The following is a 20926-nucleotide window of genomic DNA, read 5'->3' on the forward strand; positions in this document are numbered from 1 at the left end:
ATACATTTAAAAATAAATAAATAAAAGTACAGACATAGCAATATAGTCACAGATGTCTATAACCTCTAATAGTCAAATGTGAGGGAAAGCAATTACAATAATTAGAAGTACCATCATATAAAAAAATCCCAATGCTGTTTAGCTTTGAGATAGTAAGTGGGCCGAACTACAAAACACAATACTCACTTTAGAGTACCAAATTCATCAAAAGCAGTCAACCTCTTAAATATTATATTAGAATAGGTAGGTAAATATTGAATACTCTGCATACATCATACAGAAATCTCCCTGTAGAAACATGGTATTATCAAATGAAAACAGCAGGTTATAAAGAATCATGATCCCACTGACATGTAATGTCAACACACACACCGTGAGATACCTGAAGAATGATCATCTAATGTCAAGAATGGGAGCATCTGGGTAGTGAAATTTTGGATAAGTTTACTTTCAAATGTATGGCTTTTGTGTGGTTTTTCTATCAGAACAAAACTATAAATCTCAGGGCCCAGACTACTGGATTCAAATTTCAACTTTATACCTTATCGACTGTGTAATTTTGAGCAAGTTACTTAACCTCTCTATGCCTCTGTGACCTCACCTGTAAATGGGGATAAAAACAGTCCCTACCTCAGTGCTGTGAAGGACTAAATGCATTAGTACTGAGGCATTCAAAACAGAGCAAGAAACACAGCAAGCCCTCAGGGCACACCAGCCAGTAGTAGAGGCAGCAGTACTGCTAATATTAAACCAGCTATTTGTAAAATTGACTTATTACACTCATTAAAAGCAGCTGCAAAAGCAACTATTTCATGCCCAAAAGTTAAAAGAGGAGCAAGAAAACTCCACTGCTTACGTTTAAATAACAACCAAAAACAAAAAAACTAGCAGAACAACTACAAAGAACACAAAAGTACGTTAAAATAAAAAAAGAGGTCCCTAAGAAGACATTTTTTCTTCAATCCTCCCCCCTCATTTCAGGAGTCAGCATGCACAGCGGACTAACAGAGGTAAAGAGGTGCTTCAGGCCGTAAGTAGCTTCATGTATGTAAGTCTGTCCTCTTAATTCAGCAGCAAAATAGAAGGCATACTAATGAGGTTAGCATTTTCAGCAGATGTGTCCTAATTTAAAGAAAATAATCTACAAACGCTGGGAAATAACATGAAAATTTATACAAAATGAAAATTATATAAATACACACTTGATTTGCTGGGAGCTGATAATGAAAATAATGGGTTGTCCTGAACCCTGGATTCTCTTCCTTTGAGGGAGAAAGGTAATAAACAATAATTGCCCTGGTGCGTGGGTGGCTCAGTTGGTTGGAATGTTGTCTGTACACCAAAAGGTTGTGGGTTTGATTCACGAGGTCAGGGTATATACCTAAGTTGCAGGTCAAATCCCAGGTTGGGGCATGTATGGGAGGCAACCAATTGATGTTTCTCTCTCATCTCTTTCATCTCATCTCTCTCTCTCTCTCTCTCTCTCTCTCTCTCTCTATTTCTCGCTCTCTTCCTCTCTCTCTAAAGTCAATAAAAAAACATATCCTCAAGTGAGGATAAAAATATATACATAAAAATAAAAATAAAAAATAAATAGAATAACCCTGGCCAGTTTGGCTCAGCAGTTAGAGAGTTGACCTGTGTACCAGAGGGTAAAGGGTTCGATTCCCAGTCAAGGGCATGTACCTCGGTTGTGGGTTCGACCCCCAGTCCTGGTCGGGATGGTGCAGGAGGCAATCAATCGATGTGTCTCTCTCACATCGATATTTCTGTCTGTCTGTGTCTCTCTCTCTCCCTCCCTCCTTTCCACTCTATCTAAAAATCAATTGAAAAATATCCTCAGGTGAGGATTAACAACAAAAAAACAAAACAAAAAGTAAGTGAATTAAATAGTATATTAGAAGGTGGTAAGGGCTTCAGAGGGAGGGGAAAGGAGGAAGTATTGACATTTAAAATGGGATAGGTAGAGAAGGTGACCTTTGTGTTTGGATCAGACAAGGGAAAGTTCAACCTATCTTACTCCATAATTATTTGCTTTGATGAAAATTTTAATCAGGCTGAAAATTCTGTTAAGACAAGGTATTGGTTATCTTTGTGCTTCATTTAATCTGACCACCCCTTTCAACTTTGATAATATGCACTCTAGTTGTTACACTAATTCCGTTATAAACATAGTCTATTAGTATGCATTATTTCACTTTTTAAAATATAAAGACATGAGCTTCTTAAATAAAAATTCTTCTCCATAAGTATTTCCAGCAAATAAAAAGAATTAAGAATAAGAGAGAAGTCATCTACTATTTCAGGTAACCTAATGTCCATTTCCCCATTTTCCAGTAAGAAAGCCCAGACCTTCTTTGGGGAACAAAGCCTGCCTGACTTCCAGCCAATGTGATTCAGCTGATAGCTCTGGGGTAAATATATTACCTGGCACTACCAGTAGGAGTGCCAAATCGACCAAACTTTGTACAGCATCCATTTCAAGAGGGAGCACATGACCCAAATGACCAAAGAGAACCCTCAGGTGCCAAGATACAGGATGCAACTCATGGGAAAGAAGTGCTTTCCTTCATTAGGTTGCTAAGGTGGTAGAATGCAGGCCTAGAGTTGCTTACCCCTTAGAGAAGGAAAGAAAAGGGTCTGCCTAATGAAGCCAATCTAGAGGTAAGCCAGCAAAGAAAAGGAATTGAGTTGGATGTCTTGACCACACATCTGAAGGACTTGAACTCAGCCCTGCCTTAGGCACCCACTCTTACATTTTTCTCATAGCTAAAGAGTGCATTTCCTTTTTTTGCATAAATCACTTCAAGCTGGGTTTCTGTCACTTGCAACCACTAGAGTCTTGCCAAATACAAAGAAAACTTCAGAAAGTAAACTTAGTATTTTTCTTAGAAAGCCAACAACAATGTATCCTTACCCGTTCCTGACCAGCAGTATCCCAGATGAGGAACTTATGAAGTTCATTTCCACAAGGCACAGTTTTGGTCATAAAAGACGCCCTGAAAAAACAAAATCAACATCTCCACATTACCAATTATCCTCTACAATCTTCATAAAGATGTCTGTCTCAAACAAGTTAATGTTATGCCTCAGCAGGACTCCAAAAGCTCCCAGCATCATCCTTGTCCTTGGGGGGGCCACTAAAAGGAAAGAAGGATTGTTAGGGTTCTGTCACCCAAAAGAAAATACTTTGCATTTTCTGTTAGTCCAACTGGAGGTTTAGAAGTGGGGAGAAAGGCAAAGAATGCATTCAAAACACTGTTTCAACAAACATTTATCTTCAGTTATTCTAAGATAATATGCCCAAAATCAGGAAAGAAAATGAAACTGTAGATTTTAAAAACTTATCATTATAGCCCAGGCAGTGTGGCTCGGTGGATTGAGTGTTGTCCCATGGAATGAGAGATCCCAGTTCGATTCCCAGTCAGGGCACATACCTGGGTTTTGGGCTTGATCCCCAGTAGGGGGTATGCAGGAGGCAGCTGATCAATGTTTCTCTCTCACATAGATGTTTCTAACTCACTCTCCCTTCCTCTCTCTCTCAAAAATCAATAAATACATATTAAAAATAAATACCTAAAAATAAAAACATATCATTATAACAATTAAGAGTGGAAAAGACAGCTGGTATTTGGGCATTTTGCAGTTTGAGCCCTAAAATGCCTCAAGTAAAAAATCGCCTTGCCCTGGCCTATGTGGATCAGTTGGTTGGGCGTTGTCCCATGCACCAAAAGGCTGTTAGTTCGATTCCCAGTCAGGACAAGTGCCTGGGTTGTGGGCTCGATCCCCAGGAGGGGGCATGCAGAAGGCAGCCAATCAATGTCCCACTCTCAAATTGATGTTTTTTTCCTCTCTCTCTCTCTCTCTGTCTCCCTCTCTCTTAAAAAACAAACAAACAAAAAAAAAAAACAATAAAAATATTTTTTAAATTGCTGTACATATTTACCTAGGCTATGAATCCCACACTAGCATTAATAAAAAGAATACTATCTAACTCACATCCTACTTACATAAATGAGGCGTAAAAACAGGTAGCTTAACAAATAGTAATGCTTTCTCAACAAAAAAAAAAAGGAAGAATTTGAAATTCTCAGTAGATAATGAAACACTTGGTATTTTCTTTTTTGCATATTTTCTCTTTTTTAAAATTTTCAGTATTTATAGTTTTATTTAATTTAAATCTATTTTTATGTTCATTATTTTATTATTTTTTTCACCACCATTTATCCCCCATACCCTCTCCACCTCCACCCCCCAGTCACCACACTGTTGTTCGTGTCCCTGAGTTTTTCTCTTTTTGCATATTTTCTCTTAATAAGCCTTTTCTTTGTGCTCGTGAAACATGTAAAAATCTAATACAAAAAATTCTTAATACCCTTGACTTTTTTGTGTGTAAGATAATGCTTCCCCTTCATTAAAAAACAGCAAGCATCCCCAATAGTAGGACAAGCAGACATGAGAAGCCTCCTGATGTGATGGAATAAGAAGTGCATACATCTGCTATGCAGCGTTCCAGCCAAAAAAATGTTTAATCTGAATGTAACCATGAGGAAACAATCAGGCAAATCTAGGATGTGGAACATTTTATAAGGTAACTGGCCTGAATGCTTCAAATAAGTCAATGTTATGAAAAGCATATAAAACAAAAGGCAGGGAGATTGTTCTAGAATCTAGATTAAGAAAGAAGAAAGCAATAAAAAACCCAAATGCACTCACTATATGGATCTTGAGTAGATCCTGGATTAGGAGGAAAACAGCTTTAAAAGATATTTTGAGGACAATTGGAGCAATTTAAATTTAGACTATATGTCAGATATTATCATTGAATCAAAATTAATTTTCTAGATATGAATAATGTTCTTATTCTTAGGTAAGATTATGTTCTTATTCTTAGGAGATGCATATTAGAGTTTTTAGGGGTAAAGGGTCAGGATGTCTTCCTTCACTTTCATATGAGCCAGCAGCCTACCCAGGCCAGCACACTCAGCATTCAGTTCAGTAATATTTCCTCGACTTCTACTACTTTACTCTAAGACAAACTACAGAAGTCCCAAGAAGAAAAGTATATGTGCCTGCAATTCCTGCACTCGTCCCACAACATACATATACATACCAAGTATTAAGAGAGAGTTCTAATTATTGATGCACAATTGCGCTAAATAGATACTCTAAGTATTTTTCTTATGTGATATGCTGAAATATTAACAAAATGACTTCTGTCCCATGACATTTCATTTCTTTAAAAGTGCTCAAGATATACATCCCAAACTATTGATTAAGAGCAAATACAATTCAAAAATGAAAATATCTTTATTACTTTTCCCATTATATAAGCAATATATGTACTTCACAAAAAAGAAATTCAAAAAATGAAAATAAAGACAATAAAAATCAATTGTCCATCAATGGGGGCTTGGGGGACATCTGTAATACTTTCAACAATAAAGATTTTTAAAAAATCAATTGTCCATTTCATCATCTAGTCACAATCATTATACTAAGTTGGTATATGTCTTTCCAAATTAGACAACTTTTACCCCCCAAAATTGATTATACTCTACATAAATGTTATTTTTTCTTTACTTTATATCTCATGAACATCTTTCCATTTCTATAAATACAGATGAACATCATCTAAAATGACTGCATAATATACACTATGTTATAAATTTACTCACTACTCCATTGATAGACATTTTGGTCACCTCTCTTCATTATTATGACAATAATTAAATTAATATCCTTGTAAACTATCCTTATACAGCCAATTCTTTGGAGTTAATTCTTAGAAGTAGACACATTTGACTTTGCTACAGTCACCAAACTATGGGTCGTACCAACCTACACGTCCATGGTAATGTATGAGACCACCTTCTCTCCAATCAATACTAATCCTTCAAATCTTTTCCAGTATGACAGGTAGAAAATGTATCTAAGTCCTATTTTTATTATGCTTATTAGAAGTTTGAACATCATTTCAGTGTTTATTATTCACTTGTATTTTTCTTTTGTAAATATTTAGTTCGTGACCTTTTGAGTTGGGGTGTTCATCCTTTTCTTATGTACTTTTTTAGTATTTTATACTAACATTTATAATAGTATACTTAAAAAATATTTTTTTCAGTTTAATCTTTGCTCTTTAACTTTATTTATGGACTTTTTTCTTTTTAAACCTTTATGTAGACAGCTATATCAATATTTTGTTTTTGTGTTTATTTTTGTTTTTATTCTGATGTAAGACAGATTTGCATTCATTCCTCAATATGCTCTAGGCAACAGAATAAATGCTACATCAATCCTATCCTTTAAAAGTTCCCAGACTTGGAAAACTAAGTTCATACCTTTAAAATCTCAGAATCATAGACTTTTAGAGCTGGGAAAAAAAAAAAAAAAGAAACTTGAACTATCCAGGCCAATCTCTTCACTTTACAGATTGGGGCAGTAGGGGCTTCTGAGACCCAAAAGACCACAATGACCCTGGTCAAAGAAGAATCTAAAGGCAAAGTAAGGAAAGAATGCAAAGGCCCCTCATTGCCAGTCTGAGTGGAATGAGCACTTAGAAAGTCCCTCAGTTTCCTTATCTGTGAAATAGGACCAATATCTACTCTATATGACCTAGAGGGCTATTGTAGGATCAAATGAAGAAACGACATCTGTGAAATTTCCCCTTGATACACAGTAAGCTCCTGAGGAACAGCTTTAGTAACAGTAATATGCCTATCATATGTGTGTGTGTGTGTGTGTGTGTGTGTGTACGCATGTATATACACATATCTACAAATACACACACATATATACATATATACATATCTACAAATACACACACATATGTACACACATGCTCATGTATATACACTTGCATGTCTCTGATTTCTTGCCACTAGGAAAAAGACTATCAATATCTGGAATGAAGACTGATCAATAATGTTTTGGTTGTTTGGGTTTTTTTCAGACTCTTTGCTAGCTTTCAATCTTAAGAAGCTCAGGTGATAGAGAAGGAGCACTGGCAACGCTGAACTGACTTCATTATCTGTGGGAACCAAAATCTGGCAGAAAAGTAACCCAATTTCCTTGTAAATGTTAAAACAGAAAGGGAGATACACACACACACACACACACACGTTCAAGATGTCGACACAATCTGCTTAAATAACAGAGCCAAGATTTTTCAGTCACAGGAGCTGATAAGAATTAACTCTTCCAATGCTAAGACAATGATATTGCATAGCCTACAGCCTTTTCCCAATGAGAATGTGATCTCAGTGGGAAGAACAAGGGTAGATTTTAAAAGTGGACTCACTTGGTTTGAGTCACAAGTTTACTGCTCACCTAAACAAATCACCTAGCTGCTCTGTTCCTTGGGGCCAGCAGGGTTACTGACAAAAAGGCTCTTATGCCAGGGACATGAACTGAAGTGTCTATGGGACAAAGTAGGACATATAAATGAACAAGGTGAGCTAGGCATAAAAGTAATACTGATAAAAATAATGGTAGCGCCCTGGCCGGTTTGGCTCAGCAGTTAGAGTGTTGGCCTGCGGTCCGGAGAGACCCGGGTTCGGTTCCTGCTAAGGGCATATACCTTGGTTGCAATTCATCCCCAGCCCTGGTGGGGGTCTTGTGGGAGGCAGTCACTCGATGTGTCCTTTTCACATCGATGTTTCTCTCTCTCTCTCTCTCTCTCTCTCTTCCTCCCTCCCTCCCTCCCTCCCTCTCACTCTAACTGAACAAAAAATGGAAAAATGTCCTCGGGTGAGGATAAAAATAAATAAATAAATAAAATAGTAGCAATAATAATAATAGGGGGACAACATGGAGCAGTGGGAGGTTGTCTACCCACAGGGAGCGCCTATGGCTCAGGTCCACCTGGCTTCTGCCAGATGAGCACGTGCTCCAAGCCTACTGATTTAGAATAGAAGCCAGAAGTGCAAGTTTATTAGGTAAAAATCTCCTGATTTTTCATTACTGGCTTAAAATTTTTTAAAGCAGGCTAAACAAAACACACCTATATAAGCCAGATTGCCAGCCCACCAAATCTACCAGCTGAGGGATAAGCATACAATTTTTTTAAAGTATTCCATTTATGTCATCTTCCACATATTTGTTCGTTCCTGCCAGCTTTATTTTTCTGAAACTGTGGTTTGGAAACATCTTCACAAAATCTCAGGAGAGAGGAGAAATTCTGAGCAATTTTAAAATTGGGAAAATAAACTATATCAGAAAAATGCAACAAATCGGAATGGTGGAGCTGAGCCTGGCTGGTTTGGCTTAGCGGTTAGAGCACTGGCCTGCGGACTGAGGGGTTGTGGGTTCAATTTCCAGTCAAGGGCATGAATCTGGGTTTCAGGTTTGATCCTTAGCCCCAGCTGGGATTGTGGGGGAGGCAACCAATCAATGTGTCTCTCTCACACTGATGTTTCCCTCTTTCTCTCTCTCCCTCCCCTCCACTCTATTTAGAAATCAACAGAGGAAAAAAAAAAATAGTAATAAAACAAGACAAAGTATGGTGGAGCTGAACTTAATTGTGACTCCAAAAAAAAAGTGAAAAATGACATAGATAGAAAGCAGAATGCCACAAAATTTACTACTACTATCATTTAAAATTGTGTTTATGAAGAAATGTTAAGGTATGAGAAATGTCTAAGTTTGAAGTTTACAGGAAAAAAAAATTCAAATCATATATACAAAAATTTTCTAAATCACACCTAAAGCTGGTTGAGTACATACAAAAATAAGGACAGCCTTTCTGAAAAACAATTTGGCAATAGCTATCAATAACTTCATATATGTTCTTATTCTTTGACTAAATAACCATTGCTACAAATTTAACCCAATGAATAAAGAGGTACATGTAAATATTTATGCCCAAGGATATACACCATAACATTATTTATAATATTTTAAAATATCTAAATGCCTTAAATAAAAAAATAGTCATTAAAAATAGCACAGAATTCACAATATAATGTTGAATGAAAAAATATTTAATATATACAGTACACAGGAAAAAGACTGGAAGAAAATATGCCCAATGTTTACAATAGTTATTCTAGGAGGCAGATCATGTGTAATTTTTATATTTCTCCTCATGGTTTACTTCATTTTCAATTTTTATGATGAGTATATAATCAGAAAAAATATTTTCATCAAGTTTTTTGATGATTATGTAATATAGGAACATGTATGAAATATATTTAGTAGAAAATAGGACATAAAACTATACATATTGTGATTATGATTTCTATTTTATAAGTAATGTGTATTTTAGCTTTTTAGAGTGAACATGAACTTTTGTTTTTAAATCCTCACCCAACAATATATTTATTGATTTTTAGAGAGAGAAGGAAGAAAAAGAGAAAAAACACACACACATCAATGTGAGAGAGAATTTCAACCAGCCACCTCCCCTCCCATACATGCCCTGACCAAGAATCAAACCCACAATCTTTCAGTTTATGGGGCAATGCTCCAGCCAACTGAGCCACATCGGCCAGAGCGCACATGAACTTTTATAATCAGAAAAATTAAACTTTAATCTTGACTCTGTCAAGCAAATACACAGATAGCATTTAAAGTATTCTTATACACCATCTTCCAAGAAATCAGTGTTCATGAAAAAGAATAAGGAAGACCTACATGGATAGAATGCATGCTATAGCATGTTAGGTAGAGTGTGAGATAGCATTTTTGTTTTTAGATATTTATGTATGGTCTGAACTTTTCATAATGAACATTATAATTTAAAGATAAATACTTTTTTAGTTAATACACAGACTCTTTTTTAGAAAAGTTTTAGTCTTACAGAAAAATTGAGAAGTACAGAGAGTTTCCATATAATACATAATTTTTTTAAAACCCAAAACTATAATGCATTTGTTAGACAAAGCACTGTGAACAGTACTTGATTGGTTACCAATGATCCATTGGGGCGGGGAGGCTTCCTCAGGCTGCCCCTCCCACCATGAAGTGGAGTTTATTTCCCCAAAGCATTATGGCTTGCTTTGACCAAGAGACTGTCACCAAAATGATATACTTTGTATAGGCTTAATGATGTTTATACCTAAACCTAACAGTTACATTTAACACTTACCATACTTGTGGTAGGAGAATGCACTGCATTTTCATTTTTTAAAAAGTCATTACAAGCCCTGGCCGGTTTGGCTCAGTGGTTAGAGCGTCCACCTGCGGTCCGTAGAGACCCGGGTTCGGTTCCCGCTAGGGGCATGTACCTCGGTTGCAGTTTGTCCCCGGCCCTGGTTGTCGTGCGGGTGGCAGCCACTCGATGTGTCCCTTTCACATCGATGTTTCCCTCTCTCTCTCTTTTCCTCTCTCTCCCTCCTACTCTGTCTGTACAAAAAATGGAAAAATGTCCTCGGATGAGGATTAAAAAAAAAAAAATCATTACAAAAGAAATTCAGATTTGTTTATTTTTTTTTTTAAGTTTAAAATGTAGACGATTAAAGTCTCTCTTGCCGAAACACACTTTAGAGTTAATTGTTCTTATGGGTCTTACTTTTATTATCAAGAAAAACGAACTAGCAGACTAAGGAGAAAAAAAAGTACATCAAAGAGAAGAGTGAAAAGAATTTCCTCTATAAAACTGTCCCCAATCTACAGAAGTGACTATGTTGGGAGACAATTCTCCATGGGTCTTTTGCAAGCAGAGGCAGTCTTTTTCCCAGACTATGTTTTCAAGGATGTCTGTATAGCAAATAGCCTTGGAAGGGGAAGATAAGGTCACCCTTCAGAGCAAAGCACAGATATGCTTACTGCCCACTGCAAAAGATTTGGGCTCCCTAACTTGGGGGTTCCTCTCCTATTAATACAAGATACTGCATGTGGAGTGTTACTTGATCCTCTTTTCATCACCCTATGGGAAATTGGAGGTTAGGGAACCAATGCAAAACAATACTTCAGCAACTTCTATTTCCCTTGTCTCTGACCCAGGAGCCCTGTGTCTTCTGCCAGCATCCATGACACTGGGAGAGTTAACTTGTTGGCCTTGCAGACCCTTCAGTTCTTGACACATATTTTTATGAACATGTTTCTTTAAGGCACTTTTAACTACAAAATATGCTGGTTTTTCTCAACTCCACCTCTCCAACCACTGGCCTATCAACCAACTGTTCTTGAGCATCTGTTTATGTCCTGCCATGAATTTTCTCCACTTACGACAAATAGAGACAACTGCCCATTATCAATCCTATAGAATTCCCAAAATATATACATGCATTGTTTCCCTTCTGAGGAAAATGAAACCTTGCAAGGAGCATGCTGTCTTCAGGGAGAAAAACATGTGAAGCCAAGCTCTAAAAGAGTGAAAAATCAAGCACCTGCAAAACACACAGAAGAAGCACATCTGGCAAAAGAATCCATAGGAAAGAGGAAAATGTGCCTACATTCCAAGGTCAGGGTCCCAGAAGTGAACGATCCACTCCTCCATCCCCAAGCATGAGAACGGAAATGCTGACATTTGATTAATCCAGAAAATGAAAATCAATCTCTCCCACAAACCACGCAGCCAGCTCTGCTGTGTGAGTGGACAGCATTTCCAGGTTTACTGGCAGGCAAGTTACAGCACAGCCTTGGGGATTTGTCCTGTGTCTCATCTTCCATCTGGAAAGAAAGCTGGCATGATTTTTATAATAGTGCTCTTTGAGATCAAGGAAATGGCCTTAGACTGCAGCATGACAATAGTTAGCTAAGAAAAAAATCACTGACAAGAACAGTAAGCCCAGACATACAAATTAAAAGTGACTGAATTTCTGTCAAAGTCTTTACCATTAACAGTGATTCTCACTGGCTGGGATAAAACTTCTTGAAGGCTTAGGCACAAAGTGACCTCTCTGAGTGCTTTGAAGGGAAGAAATATAAAGGGGAGGAAGAGGAAACTTACCCAATGGTCGGGCTGATGTTATGGTCAAAGTGATCCTGGACAAATCGACACACAATGCTTGATTTCCCAACCCCGGTGTCCTGGAAAAGAATGAGGACACACCATGAAGACCAGTGGTGCCAATTATGACCTAGTATAAACATAGAACCAGAGGACAGGAGAGGTCATTTCTGGTTAATAGGGTGGGAGGAGTATATTTTCTTCTGTTTCTTACCAATAATTTCTACAATAAAATTGTATTGCTTTCATAGAAAAAAAAAAGTATGGTAAAAGTAAGTTTTAAAAACATGTCCTACATATATACAATAATTAAATTAGTACTGGCATGTCCATAATACATATATTTCCAGAAACCTGTAAATTTTTAGAGTACTCTGGAGAAGACTGGCAACACACCACATTTTTTTTTGTTTTTGTTTTTGTTTTTTGGGGGTATGTGCCTTTAGCGGGAACCAAACCTGGAACTCTCTGGTCCGTAGGCTAACGCTCCAACCGCTGAGCCAAACCTGCCAGGGCTTTTTGTTTGTTTTTTTGGCACCACATTTTTTTTGGTAGAGACAGTATTTTGTTCCAAAACTTAGTGCTCAAAAAATGTGTAATGTGTTTCTTAGGTATCACCTGTAAGATCTAATTTCTGTATTTCTTTCTTTTTTAGGCTTTTTAAAATTGGTTTTGAGAGAGAGAAAAAAACATCTATTTTTTGTTGCACTTTTCTATGCATTCATTGGTTACTCTTATATGTGCCCTGACTGGGGATTGAACCCACAACCTTGATGTATCGGGACAACATGCTAACCAACTGAGCTACTTGGCCAGGGCTCTAATTTCTGTATTTCTAACATTTTCTATATAGAATCTGATGTTTGCATAATAATATCCAGTTTTGCTTAATTACATGACAATCTCATCTCAGCTCTTTCTCTATTAAACAAGTTTAAACAAATTAGGATAGAGGTCTACTTACACGTTGGAAATCAAATACATGTATTTCTATCCACTGCCTTCTAAAATCTTTGAAAAATGGTTAAAGGCATAAAATATACAAATATACAAGGTCAAAGAGACAGGAGAGAAAACACCAGACAAGTGATGTCTATGAAAAGCACTTGGCCAAATGGTCACTAAGAAAGAAGAGTTGGAGCCTTAAGCGCCTGAGGGAGAAAAGCTAATAAGAAGCAAGTCAATTCATGCCACAGATCCCAAATATATCAAGAACTGAAGGAGCAAGCTGAAATTAGGGTCAGTGAAAGGTTCACACAAACATATCCTTAGCACCCCAAGCCACATACCAGAGGACAGGGCCTCCTCATGGGAAGATGACACTCCAGGAAACCTGCACCAGACAGAAGTTGGGCTTGGGCACTTCACATACAGCTCAGGGAGTACCCAGTGCTAATCCTTGGCCTGTGCAAGCCCGGACAGAAGAGGTGAGGATTCCCATCTTGGTAAAGGGAAAAACTGCAGCTTCTGATCTCTGAAGTCTCCCAACTAAAGGCCATGTGTGCAACAGCAGACAAGCCCTGGTGCAAACAAAGCCTTTGGTACACATTTTAATCTTGTAAAAAGACACAGTCAGCTGAGAAATGCCAGATGTTTATACACGCAACAAAAGAGCAGGATGCTCTTTCAGAAAGTAAGACTGACCTTACACTCAGAAATTAAAAATATAATGAAAATTTCAAAGGAAGAGTTACAGAATAAAGTTGGGAGATTGTCCAGAAAGGAGAACAAAACAGTTGCCAATAACTCCTCTTCTGAGAGAGGTGGCCAGGCCAAAAGACGCGAGGTTTGCATACTATCAACACAGAAGTCCCCATCAAAATGTGTTTATCTGAAAGGATCATAGAGACAGTTTGAGATCTATAAGTGAAAGGCAAATGAGACATATTTACCACCCTCCCCCCCAAAAATAGTCATACAGCTCTCTTAGATTAAAGGTACAACTTTAAAAGTCTAAATACCAAGAAGAAAATGTTGAAAAGAAATGTGTTTTTCTTTAGACACTGAAATATAAAATGAGATTTGAAGTACCAACTGTCAATCTAAATTATTTTTACTCCTTCTTGCTCCTAAGTTTAGGGGACAATTCCAGCAACCTGGGAGAAGCGGGGCATTGGCTGGTGACACTCATCAGAAAACCATTCTCCAGAACGTCTCCCTTGCCAGTGAGAGTGGCCTTCGGGTTCTGAGCCATAATAAAATGACTGCACCAAAAGCTGTTTATCTGCAGTGTGCAGATCGATGTGCAGAGTTCAGAAAGGAGATGACAGTATTAAAACTTCAGCTCCTCAGATTCCAAATCAATGCTGCTGCTTTTTCTGAGCTGCACCCTCAGTATAGATTCCATCTAATGTTCTCTGCACTCTCCCAAACCACAACTCAGTTCTTTTCATCTCAGTTGCTTATAAAACCCCCTGTGGATGAGCAGGTCTTGGCCCTCCTTTGAAACCAAAGAACTGTGCTGCCCTACCCTTGAAGACAAGGAAAATGCATACTTTATATTATAAAGTGAACCGTTTTTCTGTAAACTGCCAAGTAGGTGGAATGGGGACCTCTCCCCAACACTGACCACACTAATTTTTATTTTTACATCACCACTCTCATGGGGTGCAATCCTTCCTCCACTGCAGACAGCTTTCAAATTTATTATCCCACAAGAAATGCTAAATTATTCATCTCTGGCCTCTCTGCACCCATTAAAGCCATTCCCACAAAGGGAAGGCAGGTCAATGCGAGGGTCTGTCTTGTGCCTCTCCAGATCTCTTGATCACAGTTTAGAAGTTCTCTTTCTCGGGGCTCTTCTATTTACCCATTGTTCACTGGTCCAACAAGCAATTAAGTACAATTAAGTACTACCTTCGCCATACCAACAGTAGGCAAGCCCTGGTCAATGGGAGATAACATGGCCCCTCCCTGGCTTCCTGGTGTCACATCCCAGCAAGAGTGGCCTTCAGGGGTTCTGAGCCATAATAAAACAGCAGCACCAAAAGCCGTTTATCTGTAGTGTGCAGATCCATGTGCAGAGTTCAGAAAGTTCCACAACCATGAAAAGTGACTGACAGAGGTAAGTACCTGTGCACAGTGGTGGGCAGGGCTGCTCTGCCTACGGCCAATCCACAGACAAATCCCTTATCTCCCAAATTTTGTTCCTTTTTGGCCTTCCTGGGTGTCCTTTCAGCTTACATCAACCTCACCCTACTTTCAAGCTTGAGAAAAATGCCCCTACTTCTAAGCTGAGGAAAAAACCCTCTGAAATGCCTCTAGTTCATTCCATGCCTGAGCAGCCCCTGCCCCCTGTACGCAGCGGGCACTTACTCTCTGTGGGTGGCCATCGGAGTGCAAGGCTTTGGCTATATACGCACCTGCACAGTCAGAACTTTGCTCTAGGAAGCACATTTTGGGCTATCCATTCACTCTACCCAAGGGCTCTGTTCAAAACAACTGGTTCCAAATCCCCAAAACAGCCAAACAGCTCCTGTAAAAGGAACCCTCAAAACGCCCTCGAAGATGAAAAATTAAGACTTTTCTGGATAGGTAAAGCAGGAAACCTGCTCAAATTTGAATTTAACAATCAATTCTTCAGTCAAATACACTCAGTGTTTCTTTTTTTTCAACAATTTAACTCTCAACATTTCTCACTTGCCTATACATTTAGGGGGAAAAAATAACAAGACAAAAGGACAGGCAAAGTTTTAGTGTGTTTCAGAAAAGAAAATATACTTACCAAAAAAAAAAAAAAAAACCCAGCCCTAAATAATCTCTGGCCAGTGGCTTTGTGACGGCTCAAGAAATGACCTCCAGAGCTCCTTCTCCCAGGACCACTGCTGTTCCCTTGCTGGCCACGAGGGGAAGGCCCTGCTCAAGGATTGCTGAGGAAAGCCTGAAACCAGGATACTGAGCAATTTCATGAATCACTCAGCTTTGTGGTTTCCTTTCCCTGAAGGAACCTCATTCAGACAATGACACATACACAAGAGGAAAACATGCCACAACTATCACACAGGAATACATAAAGATTTAAAGAAGGAAAAGAGAAGAAAGCCTACTGAGTGAATAAAGGAGTCTGTGAAGAAAGAGAAAGGAGGATCATGGCTGCCTACCATTCCTTAAATACCGCTTTATTTTTAGTGGACTTGTATCAATGGAAGAAACTTGTCCATGCCTGTATTTTTCCATTCTATGAGAATATTATAGCCCATCTTGTTCAATCTCCTAGTTTTGCAAAAGAGGAAGCTGTGTGACTTCCTCAAGGTCACACAGCTGGATGTAGAGTCAGAACCAAATTTTCTGAGTCCTAGCAAAACCTTTTAAGGTTCTGACCAAATTAAATCACCTCTCTGCCAAATGTAAATTTCTTCAAAACAAAAAATCCACTCTCTAGAACTCACAAGAAATACTTTTATTACTGCTTTCCAGCTTTACCTCCCATAGTAGTATCGTGTGTTCTCAGGATATAACTGCAGGGTGTTTTGCTGTTGTTGATATTGTTGTTTTTGCCTGCAACACAGAGAACATCCTACCAACTACTGGGGAGGTATTAGAATAAAACCAATTCTGATTCCATAAACCAGGAATAAAGTTTGGTAAATCCTCCCTCAGGGATAACCAGTGTTTCGTTGTATTATCTGTAACGTTGATGTCATATACATTCTGAGGACTAGCAATTAGTCCCAACTACTTACAGGGAACTGGATTTTTCATGATATTCCTCCCATATACATTATTACTTGGGGCTATTACTACAATTATCTGAGACAACCACTTACTCTGACATGACAATCTCTGCTTTTGGCTGCTGCCATGTAAAAACTCTAAGCATTACCTGATTCATTCCTGGACTACCGCAACAGGTTTCTGTTAGAGTTTCCCACCTCTCAAAATAAAGAATAGTACATCCTAGGCACATATATCACTGCTACTTAATGCTGTCTGATGGAAGATATCACTAATCAATTCAGAGCACATTATTTTATTGAACTTGAAAAAGGCCTCAAAATCTTTTCAATCCAGCTCTGCAGAGAATCACCAGAACTCAGTCAAGGTGGATATCAGAACAAAGGTCTGTCCTCTCCCATCAGTGACTCTTCTTAACAGTCAACACACTCCTACCGATTCCTCTTCTCCAATCTCACTAAGTGCTGCTTGCAACTGTTTTGGATATCTTTATAGATGGTAAGGTTTGGGGGAAACTAGTAAGAAATATACATGGTTGATAACATTATAAATCAACATACTTCTTATAGAAAGGAAATTACAAATCATAATAAGACACACAGACATAGGAATTCCATTCCTAAGACTGTAATTAAAAGAAGGAAAAATAGCCCTGGCCAGTTTGGCTCAGTCATTAGCATGTCGGCCCTCAGACTGAAGGGTCGTGGGTTCAATTCCCAGTCAAGGGCAAGTACCTGGGCTGCAGGTTTTATCCCCGGCCCAGACCAGGGCCATGCAGGAGGCAACCAATTGATGAATCACTCTCACATCGATGTCTTTCTCTTTTTCTCTCTCCCTCCCTCTCTCGTTCCACTCTATCTAAAAGTCAATGAGAAAATATCCTCGCACCCTCGTCGGTTTGGCTCAGTGGTCGGAGCATCAGCCCATGGACCAAAGAGTCACAGGGTTTGATTCCAGTCAAGGGCATGTACCTCGGTAGTGGTTTGGTCCCCGACCCTGGTCAGGGTTGTTCGGAAGGCAACCAATTGATGTGTATCTCTCACAACGATGTTTCTCTTTCTGTCTCCCTTCCTCCCTACATCCTACTCTATCTGAACATAAACGGAAAAATATCCTTGGGTGAGGATAAAAAGAAGGAAAAATTATCACAAAAAACTTCATTGAACTATTATTTATAAAAATTTAAAATGGCCCTGGCCAGTTTGGCTCAGTGGTTAGAGCGTCGGCCTGCGGTCCGGGGAGACCCGGGTTCGGTTCCCGCTAAGGGCACGTACTTCGGTTGCAGTTTGTCCCTGGCCCTGGTTGGTCGTGCGGGTGGCAGCCACTCGATGTGTCCCTTCACGTCGATGTTTCTCTCTCTCTCTCCCTCCCACTCTATCTGTACAAAAAATGGAAAAATATCCTCGGGTGAGGATTTAAAAAAAAAAATTAAAAATGGCCTAAAAATAACAGTAAATTAAATAAGTTATGGCATAAACAGTAATATTTTAAGCTTTCATTTCATGCCTATCAAAATGTGAAAGACACAGAATACAATTTGCATATAACATGAGCCATGGAAATGATAAATCCAGGATCTGTTCTAGGAGTCAAGAAAACCCATGTAGCAAGGAGTTTTGCATTTATTTATTTGTTTCATTCAGTGATCCATTTATTTGTTTAGACTTTAAGTTTTGCATACTTATAAAAAGTCTTAAGAGTCTTACACATTGATAAGGAGTTAAATTAGGAATTTAGGAAGACTATAGAGGCCAGCCAGATCTTGTGGGTGGAGAGAAACAAAATAAGGAGAGAAAAAGGCAGAACCATGGAATGACAAATGGTTTGATCTTCTGACCCCAAAGGTGAGGGAAGCCAAGAGTGCCGCAGAGTCTGACCCAGTGTAGTAAAGGTCTTGTCAAGTGCACTAGAAGTGCCCCCAATCCTCAACCCCTTGCACACAATGGCCTTGTGTGGAGACTAACTGGAGACAGATGCAGAGAGGAATGCCTGGTGATAGGGGACAGTGCCACAAAATCTGGTTATTTTTTTCCACTTTGGGGAAGATGGAGAAGTCTGGAGGAAGTGTGTACTGCTGCTGAAGAGAGGAGGTCATGAGGGAAAGAGTTTCCGTTCCTGTATTGTAGGGCACCGCAACCCAGGGCTTCATCACCACACCCTGTGTCAGAAGGCTGGGTCCCAGTCATCCAGTCAACCAGAGGGTCCTTATGACTATGATTAAAATTAACTTTAGCCCTGGCCGGTTTTGCTCAGTGGTTAGAGCGTTGGCCCACGGACCAGAGAGTCCCAGGTCTGGTCCAGCTAAGGGCACGTACCTCGGTTGCGGTTTGTCCCTGGCCACAGTTGGGGTTGTGTGGGTGGCAGCCACTCGATGTGTCTCTCTTGCATCAATGTTTCTCTCTCTTACTTCCTCCCTCTCTCCCTCTTGCTCTATCTGAAGATAAATGCAAAAATGTCCTCGGTGAGTAGTAAAAAATAAAAATCGACTTTAAATCTTAGCTCTAGAAGTCATATATACGTGTGTGTGTGTGTGTGTGTGAGAGAGAGAGAGAGAGAGAGAGAGAGAGAGAGAGAGAGAGAGACTAGGTCATAGAGACCTAGCCTTTCCCCAGGATAATCAGCAACCCTCAAGGCAGCAGAAGACAGTACCCAGGACCTGACTAATGATCACAAGGTCTGGACCTCTGACAGGCTAAAGACAACATGTTGACTTAAGTTATGTTTCAGTTCCTCAGCCCTAAGGTTGAGTGACCCCCTGGCTACTTTCCCATGAAACCAGACAGAGGGATGCCAGAGCAGGCTTCAGAACTGTCTCCAAGATGGTTTATTACTTTTACCTCACCTCTGACCAATCAGCTCCCAGCACAACCCGAACCTAACCTACAGGTCTGTGATTTTGCCCTATATAATCTGTAACCTACATGACATCAGGGAGTTCATCCTTTGAGCATTAGCTTCTTGTTCTCCTGGGTGGCACCACTAATAATAAAATACACAATCTTTTTCAACGGTAATTCTCGGTGTTTAGTGTTTGGCTCTGCTACTGACAGTGGATGAACTCTTCCTGTTGCATAACACCGGCCTTCCTCAATGGCAATACCAGCGCTTTTCACAGCACAAAACCTGGGTCCATCCAGAACAGAAAACAGAAGGAAGTCAACACAAAAGAATATGCCTCTGTCAGGCTCAGGAATCAAATCCGGGAAGCTCTGCAGTCTGCACTTAGAGGTTTCGAAGAAATCCCACAGAAATGCAGCACAAATTCCATATGAATCCACCAAAACTTTTTTAAAGCTTTGGCCAAGGGGGAGAGGGCACTCCCCCTCTTTCACGTCTCTGCACTAGAATTATAACAAAGCAACTATGAAAAACCCCAAACATACACACATTTTACAAAAGTCAAAGGCCACTGCTTCTGAGGAGACTAAACTGGTGGCGCTGAGAACTCAAGGTCAGACACTGCACATCACTTCCAGAGCTGCCACTGTGCTGCCTGGAGGTCTCCAATGCACCACTGACTCTACAGCTCCTTCCCACAGGAGGACTGAAGCACTTTGTCCTGCATACTGTTCAAGGGTATACTGAAATTATAGACGTGGTGGGCTTCTTGGCCTCTGAGCCCTAAATAGAGCCTTTCTGGTATAAAATAATTCCTATGTGTCCCCAGCACTTTTTACCAGATCCTTTAGCACTGAAAGGGGTCCAGTATTTATAAATCACAGGAACTTCTACCTAAAAAAAATAAATTAACAACAGAGCAATAAAAGCAAAAAACATCATTAAACTCAAGTCCATGATATCCTTGTTTTATTACCACACATTCTATCAGATTTCCTCTGGTGGTAGTAAACCCTCTATCCAAGCAGAGTAAATCTCAGCCTTTACACTATGTTCTAAGAAAAAGTGAACAATGCAAGAAAATCCAATTAGGCATCTTATTGTGTTTAGGAAACCATACCACAAAATTATTTGTGAGAAACTCAATATAAATAAAAAGCTCCTGAGCATTCCCAGAAACAACTCTGCAATTCCTCTATCATGGTAATTTTGAAAAATGTCAATGGTGCATATTATAACAAATGCCTTAAATCCATTTACAAAGGGGAACTAACTATATGACAAAAGTGGAACTGAATTGTCATACTGAAAAAGGTGGGTTTTGCCCCAAGTCTGAGAGTCATTAGGTTTTGTTTTCTCTATCTACCTCGTGGAGAAAAAAAAAACAAAAAACCGCTTACAGACCTAATTTTAAGTGTATTAATAGCATTAATGAATTTAAATACTTAGATTAATGCCCCCATGGAAATTAGTGAACATAGCCTAAAAATTCCACAGTCCAAGTCCACATATAGAGAATAA

At 39.1% G+C, this 20926-nt stretch overlaps 1 protein-coding gene across 2 annotated transcripts in view; it reads right to left on the reverse strand.

Moving 5' to 3' along the window:
• RAB31 (RAB31, member RAS oncogene family) overlaps positions 1-20926 on the reverse strand; it is a 179734-nt gene that overhangs the window by 95361 nt on the left and 63447 nt on the right. For both annotated transcript variants that reach the window (XM_036244351.1, XM_036244350.1), the window contains exons 2-3: positions 11894-11973; positions 2918-2999 (exon numbers count right to left, since the gene is read on the reverse strand). In XM_036244351.1, the coding sequence (XP_036100244.1) occupies positions 2918-2999; positions 11894-11973 (162 nt within the window). The remainder of the gene's footprint in view (positions 1-2917; positions 3000-11893; positions 11974-20926) is intronic.

The sequence above is a fragment of the Molossus molossus genome, unplaced genomic scaffold (genome assembly GCF_014108415.1).
Source record: "Molossus molossus isolate mMolMol1 unplaced genomic scaffold, mMolMol1.p scaffold_m16_p_6, whole genome shotgun sequence".
Taxonomy (NCBI): Eukaryota; Metazoa; Chordata; class Mammalia; order Chiroptera; family Molossidae; genus Molossus; species Molossus molossus.